Here is a 27,822-nt window from a genome sequence, read left to right as displayed (position 1 = left end):
GGACAAGCCAAACCCCAGAGATCCTCCGCCTTTATCTTCTCAGTGGAAGGGGGGGGATGAGGGGGGAGGAAGGAGGGGGGAGGTCAAACCCAGCTTGGAATGGACCCCTTTGTTTCCCAATGCCCATGGGTCTCACTGGTGGCAGAAGGGGGCCTGTGGGTGGAGGGAAAATGAAGGGACAGAGTTTATGTAGTATGCTTTGTATGTGTTCTTTTTATAAAATTAATAAAAATTATTATAAAAAAAACAATCCACATTTTCTCTCTAATTCTTCTTTATTCTCCTTCTGCATATTTTTAACCACCATTTTCGTTTTCACTCTATTCAACTTAAAACCTGCCAAACGTCCAAATTCCTCTATTTCATTTAACGCTTCCGCAACAGATTCCTCTGGATTTTCTAATGTCAAAACCAAATCATCAGCAAAGGCTTTCAATTTAAATTCTTTTGCGCCTACTTTTACACCTCTAATTTCTGATCTTTCTCTCAATCTAATTAGGAGTACCTCCAGGACCATAATGAAATTTTAGTGGATCACAGAAGTCCAGACGCCAGCTTGTAACAGATTATTGGTTAGGAGAGAATGGAAATGGAATGTAGGAGAAGTGTTGAGGGGAATACTATATCAAGGCAGGACGAGTCAAGGGGATTCTTAGTGGGTTGAGGGGCAGGTTGGAGAACGAAGGAAGGGTGGGGAAGTAGGCAGAAGAGATGGTTAAGTTTAGGGACAGTGGATAATAAGAGTTGCTAGTATCAACCATTTTAACAATATTCAAGAGGGGATAGCATCAAAGGGGCGAGTCTCAGTTTCTCAGTGGTTTTGTGAAACAGTTTGACTTACAAAAGTTTCTTCCACTTTAAAAGAAATTTCAAAAGATGTAAATATCTGGCTAAGCCTCTTTAGCAATGCTTGTTAGTTTTTGTCTCTATTTTTTAAAAAGAACAAAACAATTTTTTCACATCATTTATGTTATAATCCTTTTATAGTAGAATAATTACTGATGAGAACCTAGTTGATAGTAATTCTTTTTTTTTAATGAGCTCATTGCACTGAATAAATCTATTGGTAGTAATTGAATAAAATAAACACCATTTTCATCTTCACTGCTGTTGTGGTTTAATTATTCGTCTAAAGGGAAAGGGGATTCTTACTAGTAACAAGAAAGAAAATGTAACAGTTTGTAAAATAAGCGGAAGAACTACTTAATTAGTCCACTGCCCTGCCTCTGACAGTTCAAGTACTGGATTCTGAAATGATACTGAAATATTTTTTAGATGTTTTTCATGGGCAATTTAAAAGTTCACTCAATATGATTATAATCTCCAGTCTTGACAAGCTGCCCTATATACATTTCATGCTGCTAGATCCAATCGGCCTAGTAAGCAGTTTTTCCATTGCCTTGGGCTTAAGCTAAAATACACATGCTGTGGCCTTTGGCCAGTTTGCTTTTAAAAAAGATATTTAATAGTCTTTGGACAGGTCTCAGGGACCTTTACATGCTGTACAGCTGACATTCAGTGATGCACAGTGTTGAAACGGCTTTTTAAAAATGGTAATAATTATTGCTAGGCAAAGTGAATAAAATAGAGAAACAAAAATCCATTCCTGAAGAATCCCTATGCTTGCAGCAGCACAGCACTTCAGAAAGAGAGTCCCCAGGTCTTTGTGAAATCTGCAGACATTCCTTCCTTTCTCAAACCCTGCTCATTATGGACTCACTATTTGTGCCCTGGTCATATTTCAGTGAGCATTTCTACCATTTGCTCGTCCAGATAATTAAATTCAAGTGTGTCATTACTACTTTTGGTCTTTTGCCTTGCAAAGCCCTGCTGACTTTCAGGGTCTGTGGACCTCCTGCAACAGTTGGATAAATGTACTCTTAAGGGGGTTTGGGGGGAGGATAGGCTGAATGCTTGGGGCCCCTTCTAATTCCTGGATCCAGCAAGGATTCAATTGCTGAAATAGCTAGGCCAGCCTGGTTGATGGGCCATTAAGAGAACCGAGTAAAGGGGGTTCTGTGCCAGACGACAAACGGATCGGCCCCTCCTCCACCTCTTAGCAGGAGTTTTGAGGGCAGAGTTTGCTGTGATGTCAGCTAGAGGGAGAAGCTGCAGGCTGGAAAGGCAGAGAAAAAGCCATGTCTGGTTTCTGTTTGAATCCAAGGCTCTGGCTATGGGAGAAACAAGACCCTCTTGGGGTGTTAATGCTGTGAACCGCTCCATCGTAGGCTCAGGTTGTATTTATGTGTAAATAAACCATATATCATAAAAACACCACAGTCTCCGCTGTGCCTCATTTCCAAAAGGAAACACAGACCCTGGGTGAGCGGTGGAATCTCACACCGGTTGTAGATTGGCATGGCGTGCGACAGTAGAGATCCTGTCTCCAGCCAGCAGTATGGATTGAATGGCAGTCCCCGCAGAGTAAGTAAGAATGCTTACTTACAGGGATATTTAGGACGGATACAAAAGAATAATTATAAAATGACATTTATGCGATACTGTCTTTTTGTGATGAGCAGAAGCTTTTGAAATCACCGGCTTCACTGTTTTGCTGAGGAAGGTACATGAGTTTCTTTTGATATTAATTAAATCTGTCTCAGTAATGTGGATGTTGCTTTTCTTTTGAAAGGGGTGTGGAATGTTCAGAGCTGGAATACTGACATATAGCTGCAGGGGAGTAACAGGGAGTGAGAATCAGCTAGAAAAATTGTCATCAATTTTGTTCATTAGTATTATGAACAATATCCCATCCTTCAGGCCTATGGGCATTTTCCTTATCCTGCTTCTCTGTGAAATATCCAAGGTTGCAAACGTATGTACTAAAATTAAAACAAATCAATCCAATTCAAAACTAGACTAAAACTGCAGTGATCATACAGTATATGCACCATGAACTAGAACAGGACTGGATATTGTGGACTGGAAAACTCATTATCCCTTACCTTTGGCCCTACTTGCTTGTACTAATGGGAGTTGTAATCCACAACATCCGGAAGCTACCATGTTGGCACTTTCTTCATAAAATTCACATATTTGAGGTGCATATAATTAGAGCAAGAAAGCTGTAGAAAGAGGGCCTCAGGGAATCAACGCAGAACAACCAGAACATAAATATGGCTGTCCCCGTATACTTAGCTTATTAAATTGCTTTAAATGTAAATGAAATTTGTCAGTTATCTTGGTGACATTGTATGTCTCGGCCCAGCATACCTGAAGGAGCGTCTCCACCCCTATTGTTCAGCCTGAGGTCCAGCACCAAGGGCCTTCTGGCAGTTCCCTCGCTGCGAGAAGCCAAGTTACAAGGAAACAGGCAGAGGGCCTTCTCGGTAGTGGCGCCTGCCCTGTGGAACGCCCTCCCATCAGATGTCAAGGAAATAAACAACTATCCGACTTTTATAAGACATCTGAAGGCAGCCCTGTTTAGGGTAGTTTTAATGTTTGATGTTTTATTGCAGGCTTCCTCAAACTCAGCCCTCCAGATGTTTTTGGCCTACATCTCCCATGATCCCTAGCTAGCAGGACCAGTGGTCAGGGTTGATGGGAATTGCAGTCTCAAAACTTTTGGAGGGCCGAGTTTGAGGAAGCTGTTTTATTGTATTTTTTTAATATTCTGTTGGAGCTGCCCAGAGTGTCTGGGGAGGCCCAGCCAGATGGGCAGGGTATAAGTAATAAATAAATAATTTTATGATTATGATGATGCATTAGCACGAACATTGGAAGGCAGTAATTTTGATCCTGTTTTCATGTTCATGGTGAATTCCAAAGCAAGTTGATGGGCTATGTTTTTGTTTATTAAATTTGTATACTGCCATATATACGCAGACCTCAGGGAGGTTTGCAACATACTGTAAAGCATAACATATTTTGAGACAGAAAGGTTCTGAGTTGTATCCAGCACTGTGCCATTTTCACAACAGACTTCAGCTTGTTGCATGGATTCATACCTGCCAAGTTCATCTCTGAAAAATAAGGGACCGGACCGAAATTAGCATACCGGAAGTAGCGTGGTGGCCATTTTGGAACTGGGTGGAGCATGCTCAGAAGTGACTTTTGATGCTGCTGTGCCCAGTTCCAAAATGGCTGCCGCACTAGAAGTCGCACTGCAGCCATTTTGGAACTGGGCAGAGCAGCATCAAAAGTCGCTTCTGAGCATGCTCCGCCCAGTTCCAAAATGGCCGCCGCGCCAGAATAAACTGGGGAAAAACAAAAAAAACCCCGTTTTTCCGGCTGGGAACAGCTGGAAAAACGGGGGTTTCCCGGGGAAAACGGGAGACTTGGCAGCTATGCATAGATTCCCTGCTTTTCCTCTTCTTCCCTGCAGCCCCTTGCTCACCCTTAACATCTATCCCAGAGGAGATTTTGCAGATGCACAGGGAGAGAAATTCCCATTGCATTAACGGAACCAGGCACATGCAGCATTAGATACAACCATCTATACAGAACATAATTATATTGTAATGATACGTTTTCTTATTATTTTTGATCGGCTTAGTTGAAATTAAGAGTTTAGCGGCCTACGTCAACCCAAAATATCATTTTTTTTCTTAACACACCAATGTTAAAAAGTGTTTTGAAAAAAAAATTGTCTGTTCTAGGTAACAGTATGCAAGTTCTGTGGTTAACTATAACTGTTCCAGAAGTCACATTAATTCTTTAAAAACAGATATAAAGTCACTATGGGCACAATCCACTGGGAACCTTCTGCTGAGCTGTGCAGGAGTATGGCAAGAGTATGCTCAACATCTTGCGGCTACAGCCTGCATCTTCTGTGGACATCCTCCGTATAATACTCATTCCAGCTCATAACTTGTTCAGCAGACTTCTCTGTTAACTGCCTTGTCCCTTTGGAATAGAAATGTTGCTGATTATGTATTACTTTTCTTATTTGATTTGGCAGCAGAATGTGAAGTGTACTATTTCATAGCTGATTTATAAAGGCTGATATTGTGAATAAATGTTATAGTACCTGGAGATCAAAGCAGTAAGATCATTATAATTAAATGTTTTTTCATTGCAACTTCCTTGCAGCTGCTCCTTTTCTTAGCTCCGTTTTTATTGTCCAAGATAAGCTTTTCTTTGAAGTTGGAAAAAGAGGAGTATTTGCGTCAAGTAGAAAACATGCACCTAAATATAAATAATAACGGCTGTGTGTCTGTTCTCATGACTATTTTTATACGTAGTATTTTTTTAAAAATAAAATAGTGTATATAAACTATAGCCTAGTTTGCATGCCGCTTTAAACCATAGCTTAACTATAGTTTAAAGACAAGTGTGCAGTGTGCTAGTGCACAGAGTGAAAATTGGATTTAAAAAATCCTTCCAGTAGCACCTTAGAGACCAACTAAGTTTGTCATAGGTATGAGCTTTCGTGTGCATGCACACTTCTTCAGATACACTGAAACAGCACACGAAAGCTCATACCTATGACAAACTTAGTTGGTCTCTAAGGTGCTACTGGAAGGATTTTTTTATTTTGTTTTGACTGCGTCAGACCAACACGGCTACCTACCTGGTAAAGAGTGAAAATTGGGGCAGCTTTGCTTTTTCCCTGTTCCTGCCAGCAGCTAAGCAGGATTAAGTGCAAACCAGGGCTCTTGATTGGTTTCTTCACACAAACCCCTAATGGAAAGGCAGTAACAAACCTTGGGTACAGCTCATGGTTTGTTTAGAGAGAGACAAACCGAGAGCCCGAGAAATAACAACTGGTAATGCAGCAGCAAGAATGGAAGAGAAGTGAAGCAGCTGAAATTCCATTGTGCCAGAGTATGCTATGTACTGTATTTGCCTTTTAAACATACCTGTAGTTAGGCTCCACGATAGTTTAAGCAGGGGTGGAGAGCAGGATTTGACTGGTGGGCCACATCCTGACCTTGCCCATTCCCAAGGGGCATTTTGACAGGTGGACGCGACCACCAACCTGTCAGTCACCAGACACCACCATGACATCATGTGACCTAACTTCAAAGGGGCTTTCTGTACGAACCAAACAGTTGATCAACGCTTACAGCAAACCCTGCTTTGGGCAGGGATCATAATGTCCTTTTAAAAACAAATCTCTGGTGTGGCCACATTTAAACTATTATGTGCATCCTTAAAACTACAATACGGGGTTTCTTTTAAGATACTGTATGTTACTGGCTGCCTTGGGAGTTTGACTGAGCTTTGCAGTAGAAATGTTTTCATTTTTTTTTTAAAGAGATGCAGAAAAGGGCAACCCAATAACCAAGGTGTTGGAGTATTTTTCTCTCCAAGAAAAAAATTAATGTTAAGATGACTAAGATGATTTCTCTGTTTCTAGTTCCCTGATAGTAAGTGAGCAGGGTTGAGTGAGCAATCCTTGGGGTTGGCTGCAGGAGTGACAATTGCTCCGTATCTTGCTGCCGCCCATTCATCAAACTCAGGGCACTCACCCTGTGACAGCCTTTGAGGAGTTAATGTCAGAACAGTTCTGTAGGGGTTCGGTATCTAGCATTTACAGCATGTTAGTGAAGCTGGATGCCTTACAAATGCAATCGGAGCTGGATTTAGGTCAAACATCAGATGAACACAGATGAGGCAAAATCTGGGAGATACCGGTGAAGTCGGCTTCTGTAAACCTTCAAGGTAACACACTTAAAACCATACACAGCAGGTTAAGAATCCCAGAATTCTCACATGACTCTGGGGGCATCCCAGAATTGCTGGAGGAATTGTGAGTGTACATGCATTTAGGGTGGGAATGCCCTGTTCTGACTAAGCATTCTGCACGTGAAGGCCAGACTGTTAACTTCTCTTTTCATTGCCAAGAATACCAGTTTTGGTTGAATTGGATTATCAAGATTATGTCTGTTCAGAATCATTAGCATGTTGGGGGGGGGGAATAACATAGAAATAATACCTTTAACTATTCACTTTTTCTGTTGATTCCATCCATCTTTGCAATATCTAGAAAGTAGGTAGAATATATACCAAGTGACTTTAATCCAGGCTTGTGTTAGGAAGCTGTTTATCTGTAAATCTGTTTAGCTACACTGGCCCAGACCTTTCTCAAGAGGATTTCAAATATTGGAACTATTTTTGTGCTCCGTGTTTTGCGTAATGAGAACGATATGCACAGAATTCACTGGCCATTTTTAAAACCACAAATGAAGTTTTGTAATTAGCCGTGATTAGATGAATTGATTTTTGATTATTATTATTATTTTGCTACTTCTGGAAAGGCACATCCAAACGATTTCACTAAAAACCGTGGTTCAGTGTTATAAAGCAAAGCAAAACAGCATAATGTATTACAACCAGCCTTAATGTTTACTTCAAAGCCTAATTGCAGTGCTCATTAAGGTTGTTCTTTTGATTATGCAGTTAGCCCTCGGATTGCCCTTACGTTTACCTTGGCTGAGGCGTTTGCAGTTAAATGCCACTGTGAAAATTACTGGAAAACATTAACATTAACATGTTATTGTAAGCTGACATGCTGAGCCTGATGGGAAGTGAAATGTATAAATAGCCTCGTTTGTATGCATAGGGTGAAAATCTGCTTAGTTCTAGCGACTGCTATCACTACGTGGATCATTCGTTTGTTGGGACGTAAGTTTCTTTACGGGTTTTCTTCCTTTCTGTAAGTGTGCGTTTATAGTTTTTGAAGAAATGTCGCAATCGTGCAAGCAGATGAAACCTTGCATTGTCTAATATTTATTTGTTCACACACACGTTTTCCAAACATTTCCCCAGCAAGCACCAGCAAAAACAATCCGATAAGATTATTCATTCTGCTCACAGGGGTAGGCTTGACTGCAGAACCAACATCCATTCCAAATGCAACCCAGACTATAGCCTGCCATACTCCATAAACAGGGTGCATCTCATCCCTTCCCCCTTATTTGTCAATCTTATTTGTTTAAATGTGCCTTTTTGGCACAAAGCACAGTAACTGGTCAGGGACTGAACACGAGCCAAAAGCAACCATTGAGATTTCTTAAGGGAAATGTTATTGGCTAGAGGCCCATGTTTGCCAACATCCCATCTCTAGTTGTTCCAGTCCCTGGTATCCAAAGAGGAAGGAGACTTCCTTATGCCTAAGGACGTAAGAATTCAGCGTATCGTAATACTTTAAAATAAACACAACTGAGTCATCAGAATGCCTTCATGAATTTCGTTCTATTATGGAACCAAGTTGGTTGCCATATTTTTTAGTAGGTGCACACTAATTATTGCTGCTGTTTTGCAAACTACCCTGCTCCTGGGTTGCTGCATCAGGCTTCCACCTTCACCAGTGCTGCATTTTTTTCCAGCTTACTATTTGCACAGTGTTTTATTTCAGCTGCTGAAACATCTGTGTTTTTTTAGGGAGTGCTGAAAATGTGCACTATAGAGTGATGTCAGTTTACTTTACTTTCAAGAACCGTTTAGCCGAACAATCAGAGTATTGTTGCGTTCTCCCAGCTAGGAATGTGAGTATTTTTATTGTATACTTGATTCTCCAAAACAGGCTGAGGGCATATAAGCAGACATTTTATGACTCCAGGTTAGCTCGAGGGATGGGAGGTTTAACCTTTTGAGTTCATGGAGAGACAAATACTTAAACCAGGAAACTTAAAAATTATCTGTATTTTGAAAGGCCATTTCTATGCGAAGGTCTCTTAGCAGGGAGGAAAGATTGCAGGCTTCCTTTTTTTAATGTCTTCAGCACTGTGGTGCTTATATTAATTAAATCTGTGGATACTCTGAAACAGTTTATTGCTGCTTTCAGTGGCTTGTGGTGAAATTTTTCGAAGGGGAACAGCTAGAGTCAGAGGCACCAGCTTGCAAGGGCGATTTGGGGTGGGTGGGTGATGTCGTTCCCACGAGCATCGCCTCCTTCCCTAAACAGGGCAGAAGCTTCCCGGGCTTTGGGAAGGAGGCACCAGCATAGCTGCCAAATTATCCCTTTTTTAAAGGGATTTTCCCTTATGCTGAATAGGCTTCCTCGCGAGAAAAGGGAAAACTTGGCAGCTATGGGCACCAGGCCTCTGACAAGATGCTGGAGCTCTGTTGCCTCCTTCCTAAAGCTAGATGGGCTTTGGGAAGGTGGTGGGGAGGGCTCTTGAACCCCTTAGAGCAGGCATGGCCAAACCTGGGCCTCCAGCTGTTTTAGGACTACAACTCCTATTGTCCCTAGCTAACAGGACTCAGTGGTCAGGGATGATGGGAATTGTAGTCCCAAAACACCTGGAGGGCCAAGTTTGGCCATGCCTACATTAGAATGTTGTTGTTGTTGTTGTTGTTTTGTCGTTTAGTCATGTCCGACTCTTCGTGACCCCATGGACCATAGCGCGCCAGGCACTCCTGTCTTGCACTGCCTCCCGCAGTTTGGTCAAACTCATGTTCGTAGCTTCGAGAACACTGTCCAACCATCTTGTCCTCTGTCGTCCCCTTCTCCTAGTGCCCTCAATCTTTCCCAACATCAGGGTCTTTTCCAAGGATTCTTCTCTTCTCATGAGGTGGCCAAAGTATTGGAGCCTCAGCTTCACGACCTGTCCTTCCAGTGAGCAGGGCTCACTCAGGGCTGATTTCCTTCAGAATGGATAGGTTTGATCTTCTTGCAGTCCATGGGACTCTCAAGAGCCTCCTCCAGCACCACAATTCAAATTCATTACATACAGTAATTACATTAGAGTATCGCGCCTCTTCCTAAGCTGGGCAGAAGCTTCCCGGAACTTGGAAAGGAACATATAGGGGACTAGCCTATTACCCCTTGTCCAATGACCACATGCCACTGGCTGCTTTCGTGAAATGAGATCTTTTGTTAGAAAATGTTCGTTCAATAAATCCAGGTGTGATTTTGCTGCATTTTGACTATAAAATGTGGTGGTGTGTTATCTGTGTTGACATACAATACCACATTTTTTTGGCATTGTATTAAATTAGGTTTGCCATGCTGGTCAAGTAGCATCAGCTGACAACTGCCTGTTGTTTGACCACTTCAAAATATCCCAAAAGTGTTTCCATTTAGATGGCAGCTTGATATTTTACATTTAAATAGGTATTGAGCAGTATGAACCTTGAACCAGGTTGGTGTAAAAGGATGTCCGTCTGCCTAGCAGCTGTTTTCATGTGCCTTAAGGTCCTCCGTGGAAACTTGCCTCTGGAATTCAGAAATAAAAATGGATGCACTCCTCTGTTTTTTTGTGGCACGTTCTCTTTCCATGCCAAGTATCACTGCATGAGTGGCCCCTTCATACTTTATATGTTGCTGAAGGCTGTTCTCCTGCTAGTGTGTGCTGGTTTTCTAAATGGGAGGAAGGAGGTAGCCCCTGGTGTGAAAATAGATGTTGCAAAAACATGTGCCCCAGTTTTTATCGCTGGAACAGAGGGGAAAGTTGGGCAAGTAGAGAGCTGAGAACTGGTCCTTGTACATGGGCTGTACAGTATTTGTTTTGCAGCTCATTATACAATTTGAAAAGTTCCAGTGCATTGTTTTCTTTTTGTGTTATAACTGCCCTCGTGCCACCTTCTCTGGAAGCACAGTTGTTGGTGAATTTGCAGATATGTGCATCCTTGTGCATTATGTAAATTCCCAGTGGAGCCAAGTAATGGCAAGCAGCATACCAGTATACTGTATATTTTGCCTCGGTTGTCAAATACCAGCCAGTAGAAGGCCAAAAGGTAGCAGATGATAAAGAGCACCCTGTAACTCTTCCTAAAAGGCTGTACTGAAGAAGCAGATTTTGAGAATGGGTTTGAGGGAGCTGATTTTTGAAATTACTGTTTGCTACAGAAGACTCACAAGGCAGCATGGCAGAAACACAGGATCTGACAGGAGGTAACAGGTTTTTTTAGATCCCTAAACTGTTATGCCATGGTCATAATTTCATAACAGAAATAAATCTTCAGAACAAACATGCGTCTTGGTTTATGTTTCCTTTTCCTATTTAATGTTCAGTCAACTAGGAAACCGGTTTGTGGTTTTTTTTGTTGTTTAAAACTGTTCGTCCCTGGTAGTTTATCCATGTATGTTCACCATTTTCTGTTTCCAGCTTTTGATGAGGAAACTACAAATCTCAGTTTCAGGGATGGTCTTGGTAGTGTTTTTAGAAAACGATGCTGATGCAGCCTGGATGGCACAGCTGAAAGGCGGCACTGTTATTTTTCAAAAAGCCAAGCTGGAGCTTAGGACGATTCACAAAAACACATTTGTTCCTTTTCCAAGTAAGCTGAGCAAATAGGGTTTTTATTTACACATTCGTCAACAAGTTGTCATTTTAGTTATGTTACTTTTTTAAAAAAAAATTAACGAATGGTGCTTAGAATATATTTTTGTTTTGAAAGCCATAGCACGGCATGACTTTGGGCTAGTTCATGCCCAGTATGTGACAGGCCTTTAGGAACTGGGCCTTGTGAACTTTTGGGATCTCCCCTTAAGTTCTTGACAACGCCTTCTACGGTTTGATGTTAAATAAGAGGTTTGCCAGAACCAGATAAAACTAAATTCCCCGAGAACCTGGAATTGCGGGGAGCAAATATTTGTAATCTTGATTTGGAAACTTAAGGTGGTCCAAAAATGCAGCTGCCAGATTACTGACTTGGGGCCATTTGCAATTTATATAACCTCCGTTTTACAACAGTTGCAGTAGTTGCCAGATAGTTTATAGGCCAACTGAAAATCATTTTGTATTCCAAAAATCATTATGTATCCTCCAGTCCTCCATAGTTTGGGTGAGATAAGACTCTGTGGCTATTGCATGAAATTTAATCAGTCTTATTTTCTGAGCTATTACTATCAGTTTCCGCTTTTGCTTTTTGATATTTGTCATGGAATTTATCGTGGAATCCCAAAATTTGAAGGTTTGCCAGGATTTAAACAAGTGTCTTTGCCCTTTCATGTGTCATAGTCCTTTTTTTTTAAAGAGTATTTCCCCCCAAACCTTCACATCTCTAATGACATTTCATTTTCTTGGTCTATATGTAACATTGTATAATACTGGATGGTTTTGCTTAGAGAGAAAGTATCCTAATGATTAATAATAAGGTCCCAGGCCCCACCCATTCAAAATGCAACATTATAAACATTGTAAAACAAATTACAGTTGCAAGAATATGGGTCCTTAAACATCTCAAGTGTCCAAGACCAGGGTCAAAATTAGAAATTTTAATACCAAATAAATGTATTAATGTTATTAACTCCTGAGATTACTTGTTTTACATATGTGCAACGATACCTCTCATGGTAAATAAACATAGTGCATTTTGGGTTTTGGTGCAAATTATCTTGCTGTTGATGTCCATATTGTATTAGACAGTTTTCATAATTTTTCATGTTATGGAAAATAAAAGCTGGGTAAATGTGGGGAGTTTGCTCAGTGAAATGAAAGCTGATTGGAAGGTTGAATGCTGTTACTCAGGATGTATCTTCAGAGTTAATTCAGAGCCAACAAGATCTTTCTGTACAAATTGTAGAGGGTCATTCTACAGGTGGCTGGGTTCAATTCCCCGTAGACTTATTTTTTCATCACTGCCAAAAGCTAAGGAACTGGATATTTGGAAAATATTTTCACAGCAGTCTGCAACTTCTTTATTTTATTTTGATGTAGGTCTTTCACCTGCTGAAGTCCTATTTGGAGTCTAAACACAGGGCTAATTCAGACTTTCTGCAAGGCCTGAGAAGCATCATAACTTGTATTGAAGCCAAACTGTGGTTGGCTAAGTGGTAGGTTAAAACTCTTTACCTATAAATGAATTTATCACAGGTTAATAATAGGTTGAAGGGTTGAAATCATTTTTTTTTTTGTATTCCCCCCTTCCCTCAGAAAATATGGAGAAAAGTGTTATAGTCTAATGTCGCTGTTTTAAAACATTTATTGTCTATTGCCAGGTCAAAGAAGCTGAATCTCATTTTTGTGAATGAACTTAAAACAACAACAACATTCAAATACATGTAAAAATTTCTATTTTAGAAGTTGGAGGAGTAATGATATATCCAGTGCTTTTTTTCTGGTGGGACACAGAGGGACGCATACCCCTAACCATTTTGTGAATCTTTGTACTTTTGTCCATTTACTGTATTTATTTTTCCCTATTTGAACTATAAAATGGTGGGGGGGGGGGTTGAGTCAAAATGAGAGTACCCCTAAACTTTTATTTTAAAGAAAAAAGGCACTGGATAGATCAGTACTTTAAAGTGGCAAATAGATTGAAATATTAATTAGTAAATAGATTGAAATATTAATTAGTAAAGCTGAGACTGCCAATTAGGGAGCATATTATTGGAACACCATGGATTAACTATGCTGGCAATAGCTGTTGGACACATTGCACTGCAAAACATTAACGTAAACTCAGCTAAATGTTAATGAATACAGAAATATGCAGTAGTGGGCTATGTATATTCAGCTCCACAGGTTTTGTTTGTTAAATTTGCGTACCGCCCTTCATCCACCTCATTCTCTGAAACCTCTAGAGCAGGCTTCCCCAAACTACGGCCCTCCAGATGTTTTGGCCTACAACTTCCATGATCCCCAGCTAACAGGACCAGTGGTCGGGGAAGATGGGAATTGTAGTCCAAAACATCTGGAGGGCCGAAGTTTGGGGGTGCCTGCTCTAGAGCAAGGAGACTGCAAGTGCTGTCCACACTAATCATCTCTCCAGTGGTTCCCAGTTGCTGGTCTGCGGACCCGAGGGGGTCCACATACCCCACCCAGGGAGTCCGTGGCACCATTCACATAACAAAAACTACAATAGAGAGATCAATTTTTTCAAAAGTAGGTGGTCCACGCCCTGGCTTTTGATTCTATGATTTAGAACAACTCACAGTGTTCTCCCTATTACCAAATTGACCACACATTCCTGCGCATGTCTGCTGAGAAGTAAGTCCTATTGTGTTGAGTGGCACTTACTTCTTAGTAAGGGTTCATCCACCCTTCTCTTTGTCACATAATTTATTCCGTTTTCCCTCAGAAAACCCGATTGAAGTTTGTTTCTATTGAGTAGTAAACAGGGTTTTCCTGCGGAAAGCAGTGGGGCAACAAATGAAAACTTCTTGGACTCGTTCCTGGAAAACATGGGTGAAGTATGGAATGATACCTAAGGATGTGTGGAATTGCAGACTGCGGAAGTATAATTAGCCGAACAGCTAGTTATTGATTAAAATAGATCGATATTCAAGTAACCAATACTTCATTCTACAGAGAGATAATTTAATTGTGAACGTAAACCAACTGTCTCTCACTCTTGTTAGGAATTAGAAACACACCGGTCTTGCTCAATAGAACAGGAGTTACCTTTAGTTTAGTAACTCAGAAAAGTGACTTACTTAGAAGTAGATCTGTGTTTCATTAAGATCTATCACCCTTGCCAAAACACCAAAGGTGTAGTTTATGTGGTAATCATTATATTGGTCCCTGCATTCTCTTAAGTGTGTTACATGACTAATGATGTGTGAAAATGATGTCAAACAATTGGGTCGTGTCAGTTGTTGATTTTATGATTTCCAGGGATGTTTCACCTTTCCTTTAAAAATGTTTGTCTATTTAATAGGGAATAAGAAAGAAAGAACATCAGGAGCTATTCTAATATGTATTCTGTTGCATTTTACAAACGTACCACAGATAAAATGCACCAGACAACTAAAACATAAACACAAGGTCATCCAAATGGCAAAAGTCACTATGTACATATTTATTTATTTATTCATTAATGAGTTATGACTTAGTGCTTGTACATCAAGCAATTAATTTCCTAGGTTTATTTAAACTTAATTTCAGGGTTTCCATTGAATACTGTCCTAGGTGGATTTATGGTTAATGTACAAACATGTGTTTAATTCCTTGCTTAAGTTCCCTTCCACCCCCACCCAAGTACTTACCCTTAAATTGCCTCCAGGTGTCTTGGAGTTAAGTGTTTCCTCTTTGAGTTTCTGTGTTCCTAAGATTAGTTCATCAGTCCATGGAAAGTTGCCTGATTAAGGAATAGCTGGTGGTTCTTCATGGTCTCTTGAGTTCTAGGGAAACGGTACGGAGGTAGAAATCCTAATAATTGATTCCATAGAAACTTGGGGAAAGCTGCATATTGCTGCCCATACTCCTGACAATTGCACAACAGTTCAGACATTTAGGAGTCTCGATAAATTATTCCTTGTGGATGTGCAAGCCTCCCAGACCCTGCATATACATTCTGTTTCATGCACAGATTTGAGCCATCTGTTTCTATGAATATGCCTAGTATGAAGGAGGTTCCTAAATATATAGGGTACCGTATTTTGTGAGCAAAAGGACAGTATTTGGAAACAGAATTTTTGTCACATTTTTGTACAAGGGCATATATACCTAGCCTAACTCTTAAGATCATCTCCCGAGGCCTTCTCCCAATGATGAGGAATGAGTAGCTACTGTACTAAAGATAGGATATTTTTAGTGGTAGCACCCCAGTTGTTGGATGCCCTCCCCAGAGAGGCTCTCCTGGCACCCACACTGTTATGTATTCAGTGGTCTGTGTTTGCCTGAGTTTGAGTCTGGACTAAGGATTCTGAACCCCTGTGTCCTGATTCGATACATGATATCCAGTCACAGAACATTTCAGGATTTGGGCCTCTGCCATTGGCCCTTAAACTCTGAGTCATGATTCGCAGCTTGGAAGTTTAGACAGCCAATCACGTTGGGAGTGGGAGTGGCTCAGGCCTTCAGAAATGTATATAAGCAGTTGCTTTGCCCCTGTTGTCCAGTTCTGTTGTTTCAATAAAGGTTCTTGCTGTTATCACTGTGTCTTGCTTCGTGAGAACCTACCTGCACTTCTCATACTCTGGTCTTTTTAGCACCAGGTGAAGACCTTTTTATTCTTTCACACTTTTAAGAAAGTGTTTAGTATTTCTAGATCTCTTAAACTGTTATCGTCTGTTGTTTTTATTCTGGTATTGTATTGTAAGGTTTAGATACTTTTTTAGCTTTTAGGTATTTCTCTGTTTTATAATTTAATTCTTTGTTATAAACCACGCAGAGAACTTGAATGGTTGGGCAGAGTAAAAGTGGGAGAAAAATATATAAAAAGTTTTACCTTGAATAGACCATGACTTGACTGTATGAAGTAGTTTTGCTATAGGTTGTGTGGCTTTTTTCATTGTAACATTTGGTAGAACATCCTCGGAATACAGTGATGCCTCCCGCGAGTCGTTTTGTATTGCAAAAATTTCGTCTTGTGGTTTTCCAATTTAAATAAATCAAAGCAAAAAAAAATGCAGAAAAATTCATCTTGCAAGTCAACAAAAAGATCGCAAAACACTTTCGTCTTGCGAGTTTTTCATTGCACGAGGCTTTCATCTTGTGAGGTATTTAGAAATGTAATGTAGACATTGGCTGGTTACATACATTTTATGTGAGCAGGACCTGACAGGAATTTAAGATCCTGCTAGTGGGTTGTTGGTTTAAGGGGCAATTTTTAAGTATTTTAAAGCCATTTAACATATGCCAATGACTTTGTTTCTAGGCAAAATCCTTGCTTGGTGACTAGATCGACGTATCTCGATATACTTATTCTGCTGAATAATTACCTTGGGAAATCCAAAATAAAAGGTGAGTTTGAGCTAATGTATCATTTTCTTGCCAGTAAGAGAAAGAAAGAGACCTATACTCCAGGTGATACCAAGCTAAGCCATATTCTGTGTAGCCCTATTGAAGTAAATTGACTTACCGGTAATTTACTTTAGATGCATTGCACCCATGGGCCTGATCCAGCAAGTGGTTCTTACATTCTTTCGTTATCATATTCTTAAAACTATTTTCAACCAACGTAGTGGTTAATGTGACATGGCAACTCAAACTATGACTTACTGATACAATGCAAACTTCCAAGCTTCCAGAGAGATGTTTCCAGCTGCTTCGCTCTTCCCTTTTACTCCTGGGCTGAGCCGAGACAAAGCTTGGCCAAGCACAGAGCTTTCCAAACTGTGTGTCACGGCACATTAGTGTGTTGGCTGCAGTGTGTAGGTGTGTAGCGTGAACGCTTCCCACAATCCTCCCTGGGCTGGATAGGGGCTAGTTTAACTTCTAGTTTGCTAACAAAACTGAATTAATGTGTGCTGAAATGATGCGTGTCTAAAAAAAGTGTCACCAACATGAAATGTTTGGAAAGCTCTGGCTTAGCATGTCATGTGAACCTGTGCTTGTGCTTATGCGCTCTCCTCACTCGCCACAAACCCTAGTGATGTGAGAGTCCAAAACAGTCTAAAACAGGCACCCCCAAACTGCAGCCCTCCAGATGTTTTGGCCTACAACTCCCATGATCCCTAGCTAACAGGACCAGTGGTCAAGGATGATGGGGATTGTAGTCCAAAACACCTGGAGGGCCGAAGTTTGGAGGTGCCTGGTCTAAAACAAAAGAATGAGATTGCATGCATTTTTTCATCAGTAATTCATAAATACCTTAACAAGTTCTCGCACTACACAGGCATGCTATCATTAACAGTGGCGTTCAGTCTTTTTCTTATCTAAGACAAATATATTTTCCAGTTTTCATTGTTAATTAGAATACATGGTTCTTATACCTTCATTTTCTGCCAAATGCAATAAATACGTTTCAGCTGTATTTCTGTTTTGCTTTAACCCCAAATATGTTTTTTGTGACCTATTGCTGAAAATGGTAGTGAACTGTTTATTTAAATGATAAGCCGGTTGTAAGTTGTAGATCATTTTAATAATGTATTTGTGTCATACTTGCTCTTTAAAAAAGTTGAACATTCTTTAAAGAAGCATTCTCACAGTCATAAAAACTGAGAACAGCCATGAAAAATAGCTTAAAATCCTGGTATATGTGCACACTAATCAAAACTAAGGGGCAGAAACAAATATCAGAGCTGATGCTGATGTAATGTTAACTTTCTTTACTTAAATTTCTGAGAAGTATGATCAAAATAAATTAAGAGTATACAGTGGTACCTTGGGTTAAGAACTTAATTTATTCCGGAGGTCCGTTCTTAACCTGAAACTGTGGTGCGAATGCCATAAACTTCCATGTATTCCCTTCCTTACAGCTAGCACAGCAATTCTGAGGACTGTAACATTAACCCTCTGTTGCTTGGGGTGAGGATTGAGAGCATCTGTCAATCTTTGCTCAAGGATCTTCTTCCCCCATCTATAACTTCACACCTACTTTTCTAAACTCCCTGTGCCCCATACTTGGAGAACCACAACTTTAATCTACTTTGCCATCTTTTCTCTCTGTGTGGAGTTTCTTCCGCTTGGATCCTCTTTAAAGAAAACCGAACATCTAGCAGCTTCTTCCTTAATGGGAGTTTCCTCTCTCCCGTCTCATGTTTAAGCCCCTCTAGCCTTTTGGCTCCAAAGAACAGATTTGGAACACGAAGTGGAGAATGTTCTATCCCAAGCACCCACACACTCTTGGCTAGGGGGGGACAGCCGGAGTATATATTTCATCTCTTTTTATAACCGTACCCATTTTTATATAGTGATATAATAGCAAGTACTGCATAACTGCTGAGCCTTCTAGGTTGAACTCCTTTGGGAGTAGATGACAGCGGGCAGATTATTTAAAAACAAAGAATTGGCCCCTGTGGTCAGTGAATCCAGCTGGTCAAAGTTCTCTGTCAGTTGATATTGAACATAACACATTGGTGTATTTTTACACGGAATCATGTGTGCTTCTTTAAGTTGGTCGGGCCTTTGGAAGTTTGTGGCGCAATTTGAGCTAACTTCTGTTAATTTGGCAGCACAAAGTTGGCTAGGTTTGTGGACAGTGACCATTTTTACATTAGTTTGAGCATTTCATTCCTAATGCCAGGCACTGCTTGTTTTTACAGATGTTGAGCATGACTAGCAGGTTATGACATTGCTGCTTTTCCCATCCTGCAAAGCGCATGTTTTTAGAATATGAGTGGCCATCTTCTGAGTGCCATAGGCAGTTAAAGCCTGTGGCTTCCTGCACAGCAGCAGGAAAACCAGATTGTGGCATAGCACATATGTACACATCAGCAGCTTAAAATGCTAGGTTATTTCCATTGGTGCATTGTTGTACACAGTGTGGGCGGGGGGAGGAGGGTGTCTGCACCCAATGCCCATTGCCCGATTTGCTTCCTCACACCTGCAGCCAGACTCCTGTCTCAAAGGGTACACACCTCAGTTTAACCATGACTTATGTTTTCAAATTGGATGGAAGCCGGTTTGAGGAAAAGCGGGTCAAACAGAAGTATTTCTCGTGAAGCAGCAGGAAACACATGGATTGTGGCTAACACCATGTTTAACGATTGATTGATTTAGTGCATCTTTATACCACCTTTTCCTACAAGGAGCTCGAGTTGGCATTCATGGTCCTCTCCCCCACCCCGTTTAATCCCCAAAACAACCTTGTGAGACAGGTTAGGCTGAGGGGCAGTGATTGGCCCAAGATCACCCACCCAGTGACCTTCATGGCCAACTGGGCATTTGAACTGCACAGTCTCCCAGTTCCTAGTCCAACACTACACCACACACACTGGCTCTCAATATGTGTTTGGCTGTGACAGTACACTGGAGCTGGAATAAACAGTAATGTGCACACAGCCATAGAGTTGAGCAAACATTCTTGCCTGCCTTTCCCACGCTATCAGTCCTCTTGCCCATGGGGGCTTCTGTACAGCAGAGGTGGGCAAACTTCAAGCTTTATATTTTACTGGAACCTCGAGATCCACCAGTTAGGGCCTAGATGCAAAAGATATAGGGTTAAAGAACAGTACATTCTGAGCAAAGCAATTTGTTTCCAGTACCAGAATGAACAACAACAACAATAATAATAATAATAATTAATAATAATAAATTTATACCCCGCCCTCCCCAGTCAAAAACTGGGCTCAGGGCGGCTGACACCAACAGAATTACAATAAAACATAAAAACAATTAATTAAAATACGGATTTAAATACAGTATTAAAATTTAAAGTGCAGCCTCATTTCAAGTATTCCATAAATCCAAGCCATGAGGGAGGAAAAACACAGGGGCCAAGCTGAGTCTAACCCAAAGGCCAGGCGGAACAGCTCTGTCTTGCAGGCCCTGCGGAAAGATGACAAATCTCGCAGGGCCCTGGTCTCCTGGGAAAGAGCGTTCCACCAAGTTGGGGCCAGTACTGAAAAGGCCCTGGCTCTAGTAGAGGCCAATCTAGCCATCTTATGGCTCGGGATCTCCAGAATATTGTTGTTTGTGGACCTTAAGGTCCTCCGCGGGGCATACCAGGAGAGGCTGAGCTGCTCACTGTCCTTTCGAACACAATTCTACTTCTGGTTACCCCAAGCTTTTTTAAAAAATTCAGCAGCCTCATTTAGGTGGGGAAGGTCATTTTGTGGTTGCTACTGGTAGACAACAAGGAGCTGGGAAGCCTTGCTGGTATATTGGAAATCACTCAGTGATCTACTAGTGGATTCCAATCTGCCTTCTGCCCACCCTGCCTCCATTTGCATCTGTTTGTCTTGAGAGACAGTGGAAGGGTGTGCCATTGGGGGTAAAGTCAAACTGTTGGAGAGTTACAGCACTTGTTGTAGCTGCAGAGATCAATACGGGAGAGACATGTTTTGTTGCAGCTGGGGCAAATGAAGGCTGGTTTTGCTGTTGCAGATGCACCATGGCATCTCTTCACTCTGCTGTAGAACACGTGAGATGGGCACTTCCTCATCCTATGAGCTTCATTTTGTCACTTGCTTATCATTTTAATTCCACCGCTGCATTCAAATGTGCACAGCTTAAATTCAGCCAAAAATGTGAAACATTAAGCAGCTGTTGCTGTGCAGATGAAATATGGTTCACCTACTTCAGGGTCATCTGTATTTCCTAAATGGCTAAAGACTTTTTAATTTAAAAATGTCTCTGTGTTTTGTTGAAGGAGGAGAGATGGTAGATAAAAACGAACCGAGTTCTAACATCAAAGCATTTATTTCTTTTTTTGTAGAAAACGTTTAATTGCCATATATTAAAAATAACTAGGCACAAATATCTTAGTTTAATATCAAAGCTCATGTAAGTACTTTGGATCTAAGTTGAGAATAGTATTTCTCAGCTCTTGATAACAAAGATGGCTTGCATTCCTGTGCAGTCCCAGTGAATTTCTGCTTTAAAAAGCATGTCATTTTAAGTGCATGTAAATGTCACACTTTAAATAACTGCACTGTACTAAAATAGGCTATTGCATTTTTTTATGTACTGTTTATCAACATCTTGTTTTATTGATCCTGAGCTTTATTTTAATAAGAATGATAGAAGTAAAATGAAAATCTGCTCTTATGACAGTGAAGTTAATAAGCTATTAAGTCTGAACGCCTGTGGACTTGCACCACAGCTAGGGAGATATTGGAATACTTCGGAAACCTGGGGGTTTGCAGAAGTAAATGCCTACTAAGGAAAAACACTGTTGTGTGCAACAGAAATATAAAATACAGCTTACTGAGAACTGAGCATGCTTGGTAGCTGCTGAATGTTGACCATCAGTTGAAACTCGGATGAAGATGCAATGTCCTATTGAAGTGTCTTACAGCTTATAACAGATTTCCCTGACCTGGTGTCTTCGAGGTGTTGTTGGACTCCAACTCCCATCAGTCCCAGTCAACGGGACCAGTATTTGGGGATAATGGGAGTTGTGGTTATTATTCCATAAAATGACTGGGTCACATTTCAGGAAAGTTCTTCTTAAATAAAAATGTCTTCAATAGCCACTTATGTCACTGAAATTCTACTCAATATTGATCGAAAGCAGAACTCCAACGTATAGTTAGCAGAGTAAAAACACGTTGCAGGATTCCCAAAAAACAGAAGCGATACAAGAAGCCTATTGGAATGCCTGTTCTTTTTGTCCATGGAGTTTTCTTGGCAGGGATACTGGAGTGGCTTGCCGGTTCCTGCTCCAGGTGGATCACGTTTAGTCAAAACTCTCCACTATGACCTGTCTGTCGTGGGTGGCCCTGCATGGCATAGTTCATAGCTTCTCTGAGTTATTCAAGCCCCTTCGCCATGACAAGGCAGTGATCCATGAAGGGTCCACCATCTTAATGAGGGTGAAAGAGGAGAGTGCAAAATATGGTCTGAAGTTCAACATCAAAAGATCATGGCCACTGGTCACATCACCTGCTGGCAAATAGAAGGGGAAGAAATGGAGGCAGTGAGAGATTTTATTTTCTTGGGCTCCATGATCACTGTGGATGGTGACAGCAGTCACAAAATTAAACGATGCCTGCTTCTTGGGAGAAAAGCGATGACAAACCTAGACAGCATCTTAAAAAGCAGAGACATCACCTTGCCTACAAAGGTCTGTATAGTTAAAGCTATGGTTTCCCCAGTAGTGATGTATGGAAGTGAGAGCTGGACCATAAAGAAGGCTGATTGCCGAAGAATTGATGCTTTTGAATTATGGTGCTGGAGGAGACTCTTGAGAGTCCCATGGACTGCAAGAAGATCAAATCTATCCATTCTGAAGGAAATTAGCCCTGGGTGCTCACTGGAAGGACAGATCGTGAAGCTGAGGCTCCAATACTTTGGCCACCTCATGAGAAGAGAAGACTCCCTGGAAAAGACCCTGATGTTGGGAAAGATTGAGGGCACAAGGAGAAGGGGACGGCAGAGGACGAGATGGTTGGACACTGTTCTCAAAGCTACTAACATGAGTTTGACCAAACTGCGGGAGGCAGTGAAAGACTGGAGTGCCTGGCGTGCTCTGGTCCATGGGGTCACGAGGAGTCAGACACAACTAAACGACTAAACAACAACAACAACATTGGAATGCCAGAAATAAAGGGCCTCTGTTTCGCCATCCTGTCTTCAACAATAGTCACCCATATGATTTGATCATCGGTTCTTGATTTTAAGTTTAAGGGCTCTGCATCATTTTTGTTGAGATGGTAGCCAGTGATCAGCCTCCGGCTGGAAAAAGCATAGCTATGTTTTGAAGCAACACTGTGTTTTTTTCTCGGCAGAATATACCTTCTGGTCATGCCCAAAGTATCAATGTGTATAATTCCCACCCTACCTTTAAGATTTCTTTATCTTCCTTCCTATTCCTTTTTCATCTTTCTTCATCCTGGTATGGAGAAAATGTTTAAAAGCCTGTGCTTCCAGCAGCATAGTTTTGTCTGTAAACAGAAGTGCCTCTTTAATTCACCTTAAGTTACGGAGCCAGACATTTGCTTTAGAAATTAATACGTGTATTGGTTTAATAAAAGTTATAGCATTGGCCAAGGAAAAGAGTTTGTTTTAAGTTAGGCAGAAGTAAATAGAAGTAGGGAAAGGTTTTTTCATCAGGGGTAGAAGCGCAGAGATTATTTACTCATTTGTAATGAGATTTTTGTTTTTCTGGGAAACACATTTTTGAGAAAATGTTGAGTATAAGGGAAAGTCAGAAATGTTTGGCTGTGGCTTGAGATGCTACAAACATATGGAAACAGCACTCCAGAGGTCTGTGAAAACATTTGTGTTTTTTTAGTCTCCCCTTCCCCAACTAAATAGATGACTACTGGGAGCCAAAAAGGGTCTAAACCCCTCAAACGGTGAAGTAGTTGTCTAAATCAGAGCCTAAAACACACATATGAGCTGCTGGGTGCTGCTGGTATTCCTCATTTGCTGCCTCCAGCAGCCTTCTGAACATGTGTTTTGGACAGTCCACATCTGGACTGCTTGGTTTAGGAGTTTCCAGTCTCCTGTTCATTCACAGCAGTCACACGAAGGCTATAAGACATCTTATACAAGACATTTTGCAGTGATTATCCATTGTCAATTTGGAACAATGATTGTATCAACTGATGTATGGGTGAGAAATTTGGTTCTGGAATACAGGTCTACCACAAGTCTACCAAATTCACACTTAAGAAACATGAGGAGTTGAAAGAACAAAAATGGACAGATCCTCCCACCCCTAGTGTAGAGGCAGTGTTGTAGAGTGGTTAGAGCAGGGGTCAGCAAACTTTTTTCAGCAGGGGGCCGGTCCACTGTCCCTCAGACCTTGTGGGGTCCGGACTATATTTTTTTTAGGGGGGGAATGAATGAATTCCTATGCCACACAGATAAACCAGAGATGCATTTTAAATAAAAGGACACATTCTACTCATGATTCTCGGACCACTGATTCTCGGACCGTCCGTGGGCCAGATTTAGAAGGCTATTGGGCTGGATCCGGCCCCCGGGCCTTAGTTTGCCTATCCATGAGTTAGAGTGTTGGACTAGGAAGGTTCAAATCTTGGACCTGCCACCATCTCTGCCTAACCTAACTTACAGGGTGGTTGTGAAGATAAAACGGAAAGGGGAAAACCTTTATGTTCTGCTTCGATCTTGGAGAAAAGGTGTGGTTTGAATGGATCACACCTGTCCATGAAGGTGCAGGTCAGTTCTGTGTCCAGGGCAGCTGTCTACTAGCTCCATCTGCTACACAGGCTGAGACCCTACCTACCCGCAGACTGTCTTGCCAGAGTGGTGCATGCTCTAGTTATCTCCCACTTGGGACTACTGCAATGCACTCTACGTGGGGCTACCTTTGAAAGTGACCCAGAAGCTACAACTAATCCAGAATGTGGCAACTAAACTGGTGACTGGGAGTGGCCGCCGAGACCACATAATGCTAGTCCTGAAAGACCTACATTGGCTCCCAGTACGTTTCCGAGCACAATCCAAAGAGTTGGTGCTAACCTTAAAAGCCCTAAATGGCCTTGGCCCAGTATACCTGAAGGAGCGTCTCCACCCACATTGTTCAGCCCAGATACTGAGGTCCAGCTCCGAGGGCCTTCTGGCAGTTCCCTCACTGCGAGAAGTGAAGTTACAGGGAACCAGGCAGAGGGCCTTCTTGGTAGTGGCGCCCGCCCTGTGGAACACCCTCCCATCAGATGTCAAGAAAATAAACAACTATCTGTCTTTTAGAAGACATCTGAAGGCAGCCCTGTTTAAGGAAGTTTTTAATGTTGGATGTTTTCTCGTGTTTTTAATATTCTATTGGAAGCCGCCCAGAGTGACTGGGGAAACCCAGCCAGATGGGCGGGTTATAAATAAATAAATAAATGATGACGATGATGATGATGTTGTTATTATAAATTCCACCTTAAGTACCTCCTTGGAGATAGGTCAAATGATACTACCATGGCTAAGTTCCTCTCGGAAGTACTAAGAAACAGAAACCTACATGCTCTGGATAAGACATAGTCACCGCCTTGGACCCCTTTCCTTTGTATTTCTGTTTTATTTTGCTTTGGAAAACGTTTTTTGTGGGCCTTCGGACTGAAATAAATATCTGTGTGTGAATAATGTCATAAAAAATAATCCTAGAATCGTAGAATTGGAAGGGACCCTCATGGTCATCTAGTCCAACCCCCTGCAATAAATAAAATAAAATGGCTAAGTTTAATTGTTGAGGCTTCCAGTTCCCCATTTGTGCACAGATGAGAAATGATTCTCCTATGGCATGCAATACAATTCGGGTTTTTTTCCCTTTTCCCTGTATTCATGACCCTGAAGAAACTATGTAACACTTGCATGTTTGCAAAGTTGTGGGGGAGACCGTCAGATTCCACTTATTAGTGTTCTACCTACTAATATTTTACTTAAATATCCAAAATAATTGTTGAACTTAAAACTTGAGTAATTCTGAAGAAATATTTCTCATTTTTGAAACATTAGTACAGTAATATGAAGCATGGGGAATTGTCTCTCAATATTTGAACATACGTTCTGTTGCTAAATCATGTGGGCTTGTTATATCATAGGAAGCTAGTAAAATATTTCACTCCTTAAATGTGCTCAAGTTTGATTGGATTATGCTCCAAGTTTTATGAGTAATAACCAAAGACAACCTTTCCTTTTTCATTCCTCATCCCACCACCCTATCGTATTTTACTTCAGGAACAGAGTTGCTCAGATTTTGGGATAAAATAGGCACAATTATCTCAGATTCAGAACTCGCAACGGGTATCAGCTACTCTTCCGCAGTGCCAGGACTTCCTCAGTATCTCCAGAGCATCACCAAACTCTTCCTGTCTATGCTCACAGTGACTTCAGATCCTGGATTTGCAAACTACAGTTCACCTGCCAAACCAAAAACAGCAAAACCTTGTTTGTCAGTTGCACATCTGCTACACTCCGAGTTCTGCGAAGTGCGCTTGTTGGTCTTAGAAGCAACTGTTCTGTGGCTGAAGCAAGTACATTCTAAATCTGTGACGGAAGAACAGGGGAAAGTTCCATTGTGTCTGCTGTCTGGTCTGGAGGAGATCCTCCTTCGGATGGCTGTAAAGGAAAAGCATTCGGAATGTTTTTGCAAGGTAAAAGCATAGTGGTTCCCCCTCTCCCCCTCTGGATGCAAATACTGTAAAATTCATTGGGTGCTATCCAATGTAGGGAATTCTCAGAGTAGATCCATTGAAATCAAATAAGCAAGTAACTTAAGTCCATCGTTTTCAGCGGGTCTCTCAGCATGACTAATGTTGTAATCTGTAAATAAAACATATAATAATTTCGGAGGAAATGGATCCAATTCATGCCAAAATTATTATTTTCTTTACCCTTTCCCCCTCTTGTTGCTATTATATACAGGTATTAGAGGCTCTATACCATACGGACCCGCAAAATGTGCTTTCAGAAACAGAAGATGCTTTGAAAATGAATGCAGGAGAATTCTTGCATTGGGTTTTGAATATTGCAGATGCTTCTGACAGGTAAACTCTTTTGTCTTTTTATATTTACTGATTGCAGGTTGCCAAGTGAAAAGAAACTGATGCGAGGGGTGGGAGAGGAGAAATATTTGTGTTCCCACTGTCTTGTTAAGCCCCAAACATTGTCATATTTTAAATAATTCGCCTCTATGGTATTTTTAATACATACTGAGAAGCACATAGCGAGGTAGTGAACTGAGGCTAAGAAGCAATGGCTTGTCTAAATGATTGACAGCTGAGCAGACAGCTGAGTGGGCTACTCCAGTTCTCTTTTTCACCAGCATTTTCATGTTTAAAATGCTAAATCAATGTTTCAGGGCAATGGTTATTGCTGTATCATAAAGCCGGGATCTCACGAGGCGTGTTTTTCTTTTCTTTTTTGAGATCTGAATTTTTAATCTATATTGTAAAATTAACTACTGTAATAAATTACCTTGGCCATATTTTTATTTTATTTCATAAATTTATATATCACTTGATTGCAAAGCAGCCCTCAAAGGGTTTTACGAAACATAGTTATGAGTGCTTCACCAGTGATATGCTACCAACAAATCTGGTATTGAACTTGCCGTTTGGTAGAGGAATCCATCGCTTGCTACTGTCTGTCATGGGCCAATTATATCTTTCAGTTTAGATTTGGCAGGTGTATCAACTTTTCTACCGCAGAACTTTAAAACTGCTGGTATTTTTCTGCAGATCTTCTGTTTGACTACTTGACCTGCTTTTATGACAACATTCTTCCTCGAGCCTTTTTATAGAAAACAGGTTATCAGGGCATGCATCTTACTACACTGGTTGATAACAACAACAACAATTTTTGTTGTTGTTTAGTCGTTTAGTCGTGTCCGACTCTTCGTGACCCCATGGACCATAGCACGCCAGGCACTCCTGTCTTGCACTGCCTCCCGTAGTTTGGTCAAACTCATGTTCGTAGCTTCGAGAACACTGTCCAACCATCTTGTCCTCTGTCGTCCCCTTCTCCTAGTGCCCTCAATCTTTCCCAACATCAGGGTCTTTTCCAAGGATTCTTCTCTTCTCATGAGGTGGCCAAAGTATTGGAGCCTCAGCTTCACGATCTGTCCTTCCAGGGAGCACTCAGGGCTGATTTCCTTAAGAATGGATAGGTTTGATCTTCTAGCAGTCCATGGGACTCTCAAGAGTCTCCTCCAGCACCATAATTCAAAAGCATCAATTCTTCGGCGATCAGCCTTCTTTATGGT

At 41.2% G+C, this 27,822-nt stretch overlaps 1 protein-coding gene across 4 annotated transcripts in view; it reads left to right on the top strand.

Moving 5' to 3' along the window:
* The window catches only part of THADA (THADA armadillo repeat containing), a 151,930-nt gene that overhangs the window by 95,735 nt on the left and 28,373 nt on the right, over window positions 1-27,822 (top strand). For 3 of the 4 annotated variants that reach the window (XM_035111205.2, XM_035111204.2, XM_035111206.2), the window contains 4 exons: window positions 12,552-12,667; window positions 16,435-16,520; window positions 25,797-26,212; window positions 26,484-26,605. In XM_035111205.2, coding sequence (XP_034967096.2) covers window positions 12,552-12,667; window positions 16,435-16,520; window positions 25,797-26,212; window positions 26,484-26,605 — 740 coding nt within the window. The remainder of the gene's footprint in view (window positions 1-12,551; window positions 12,668-16,434; window positions 16,521-25,796; window positions 26,213-26,483; window positions 26,606-27,822) is intronic. The other variant, XM_060273043.1, reaches the window with a different exon arrangement.

This window comes from Zootoca vivipara, chromosome 3 (genome assembly GCF_963506605.1).
Source record: "Zootoca vivipara chromosome 3, rZooViv1.1, whole genome shotgun sequence".
NCBI classification, from domain to species: domain Eukaryota; kingdom Metazoa; phylum Chordata; class Lepidosauria; order Squamata; family Lacertidae; genus Zootoca; species Zootoca vivipara.
Note: the sequence above shows the minus strand (reverse complement) of the source record. Positions and strands in the feature narration are given on the sequence as shown.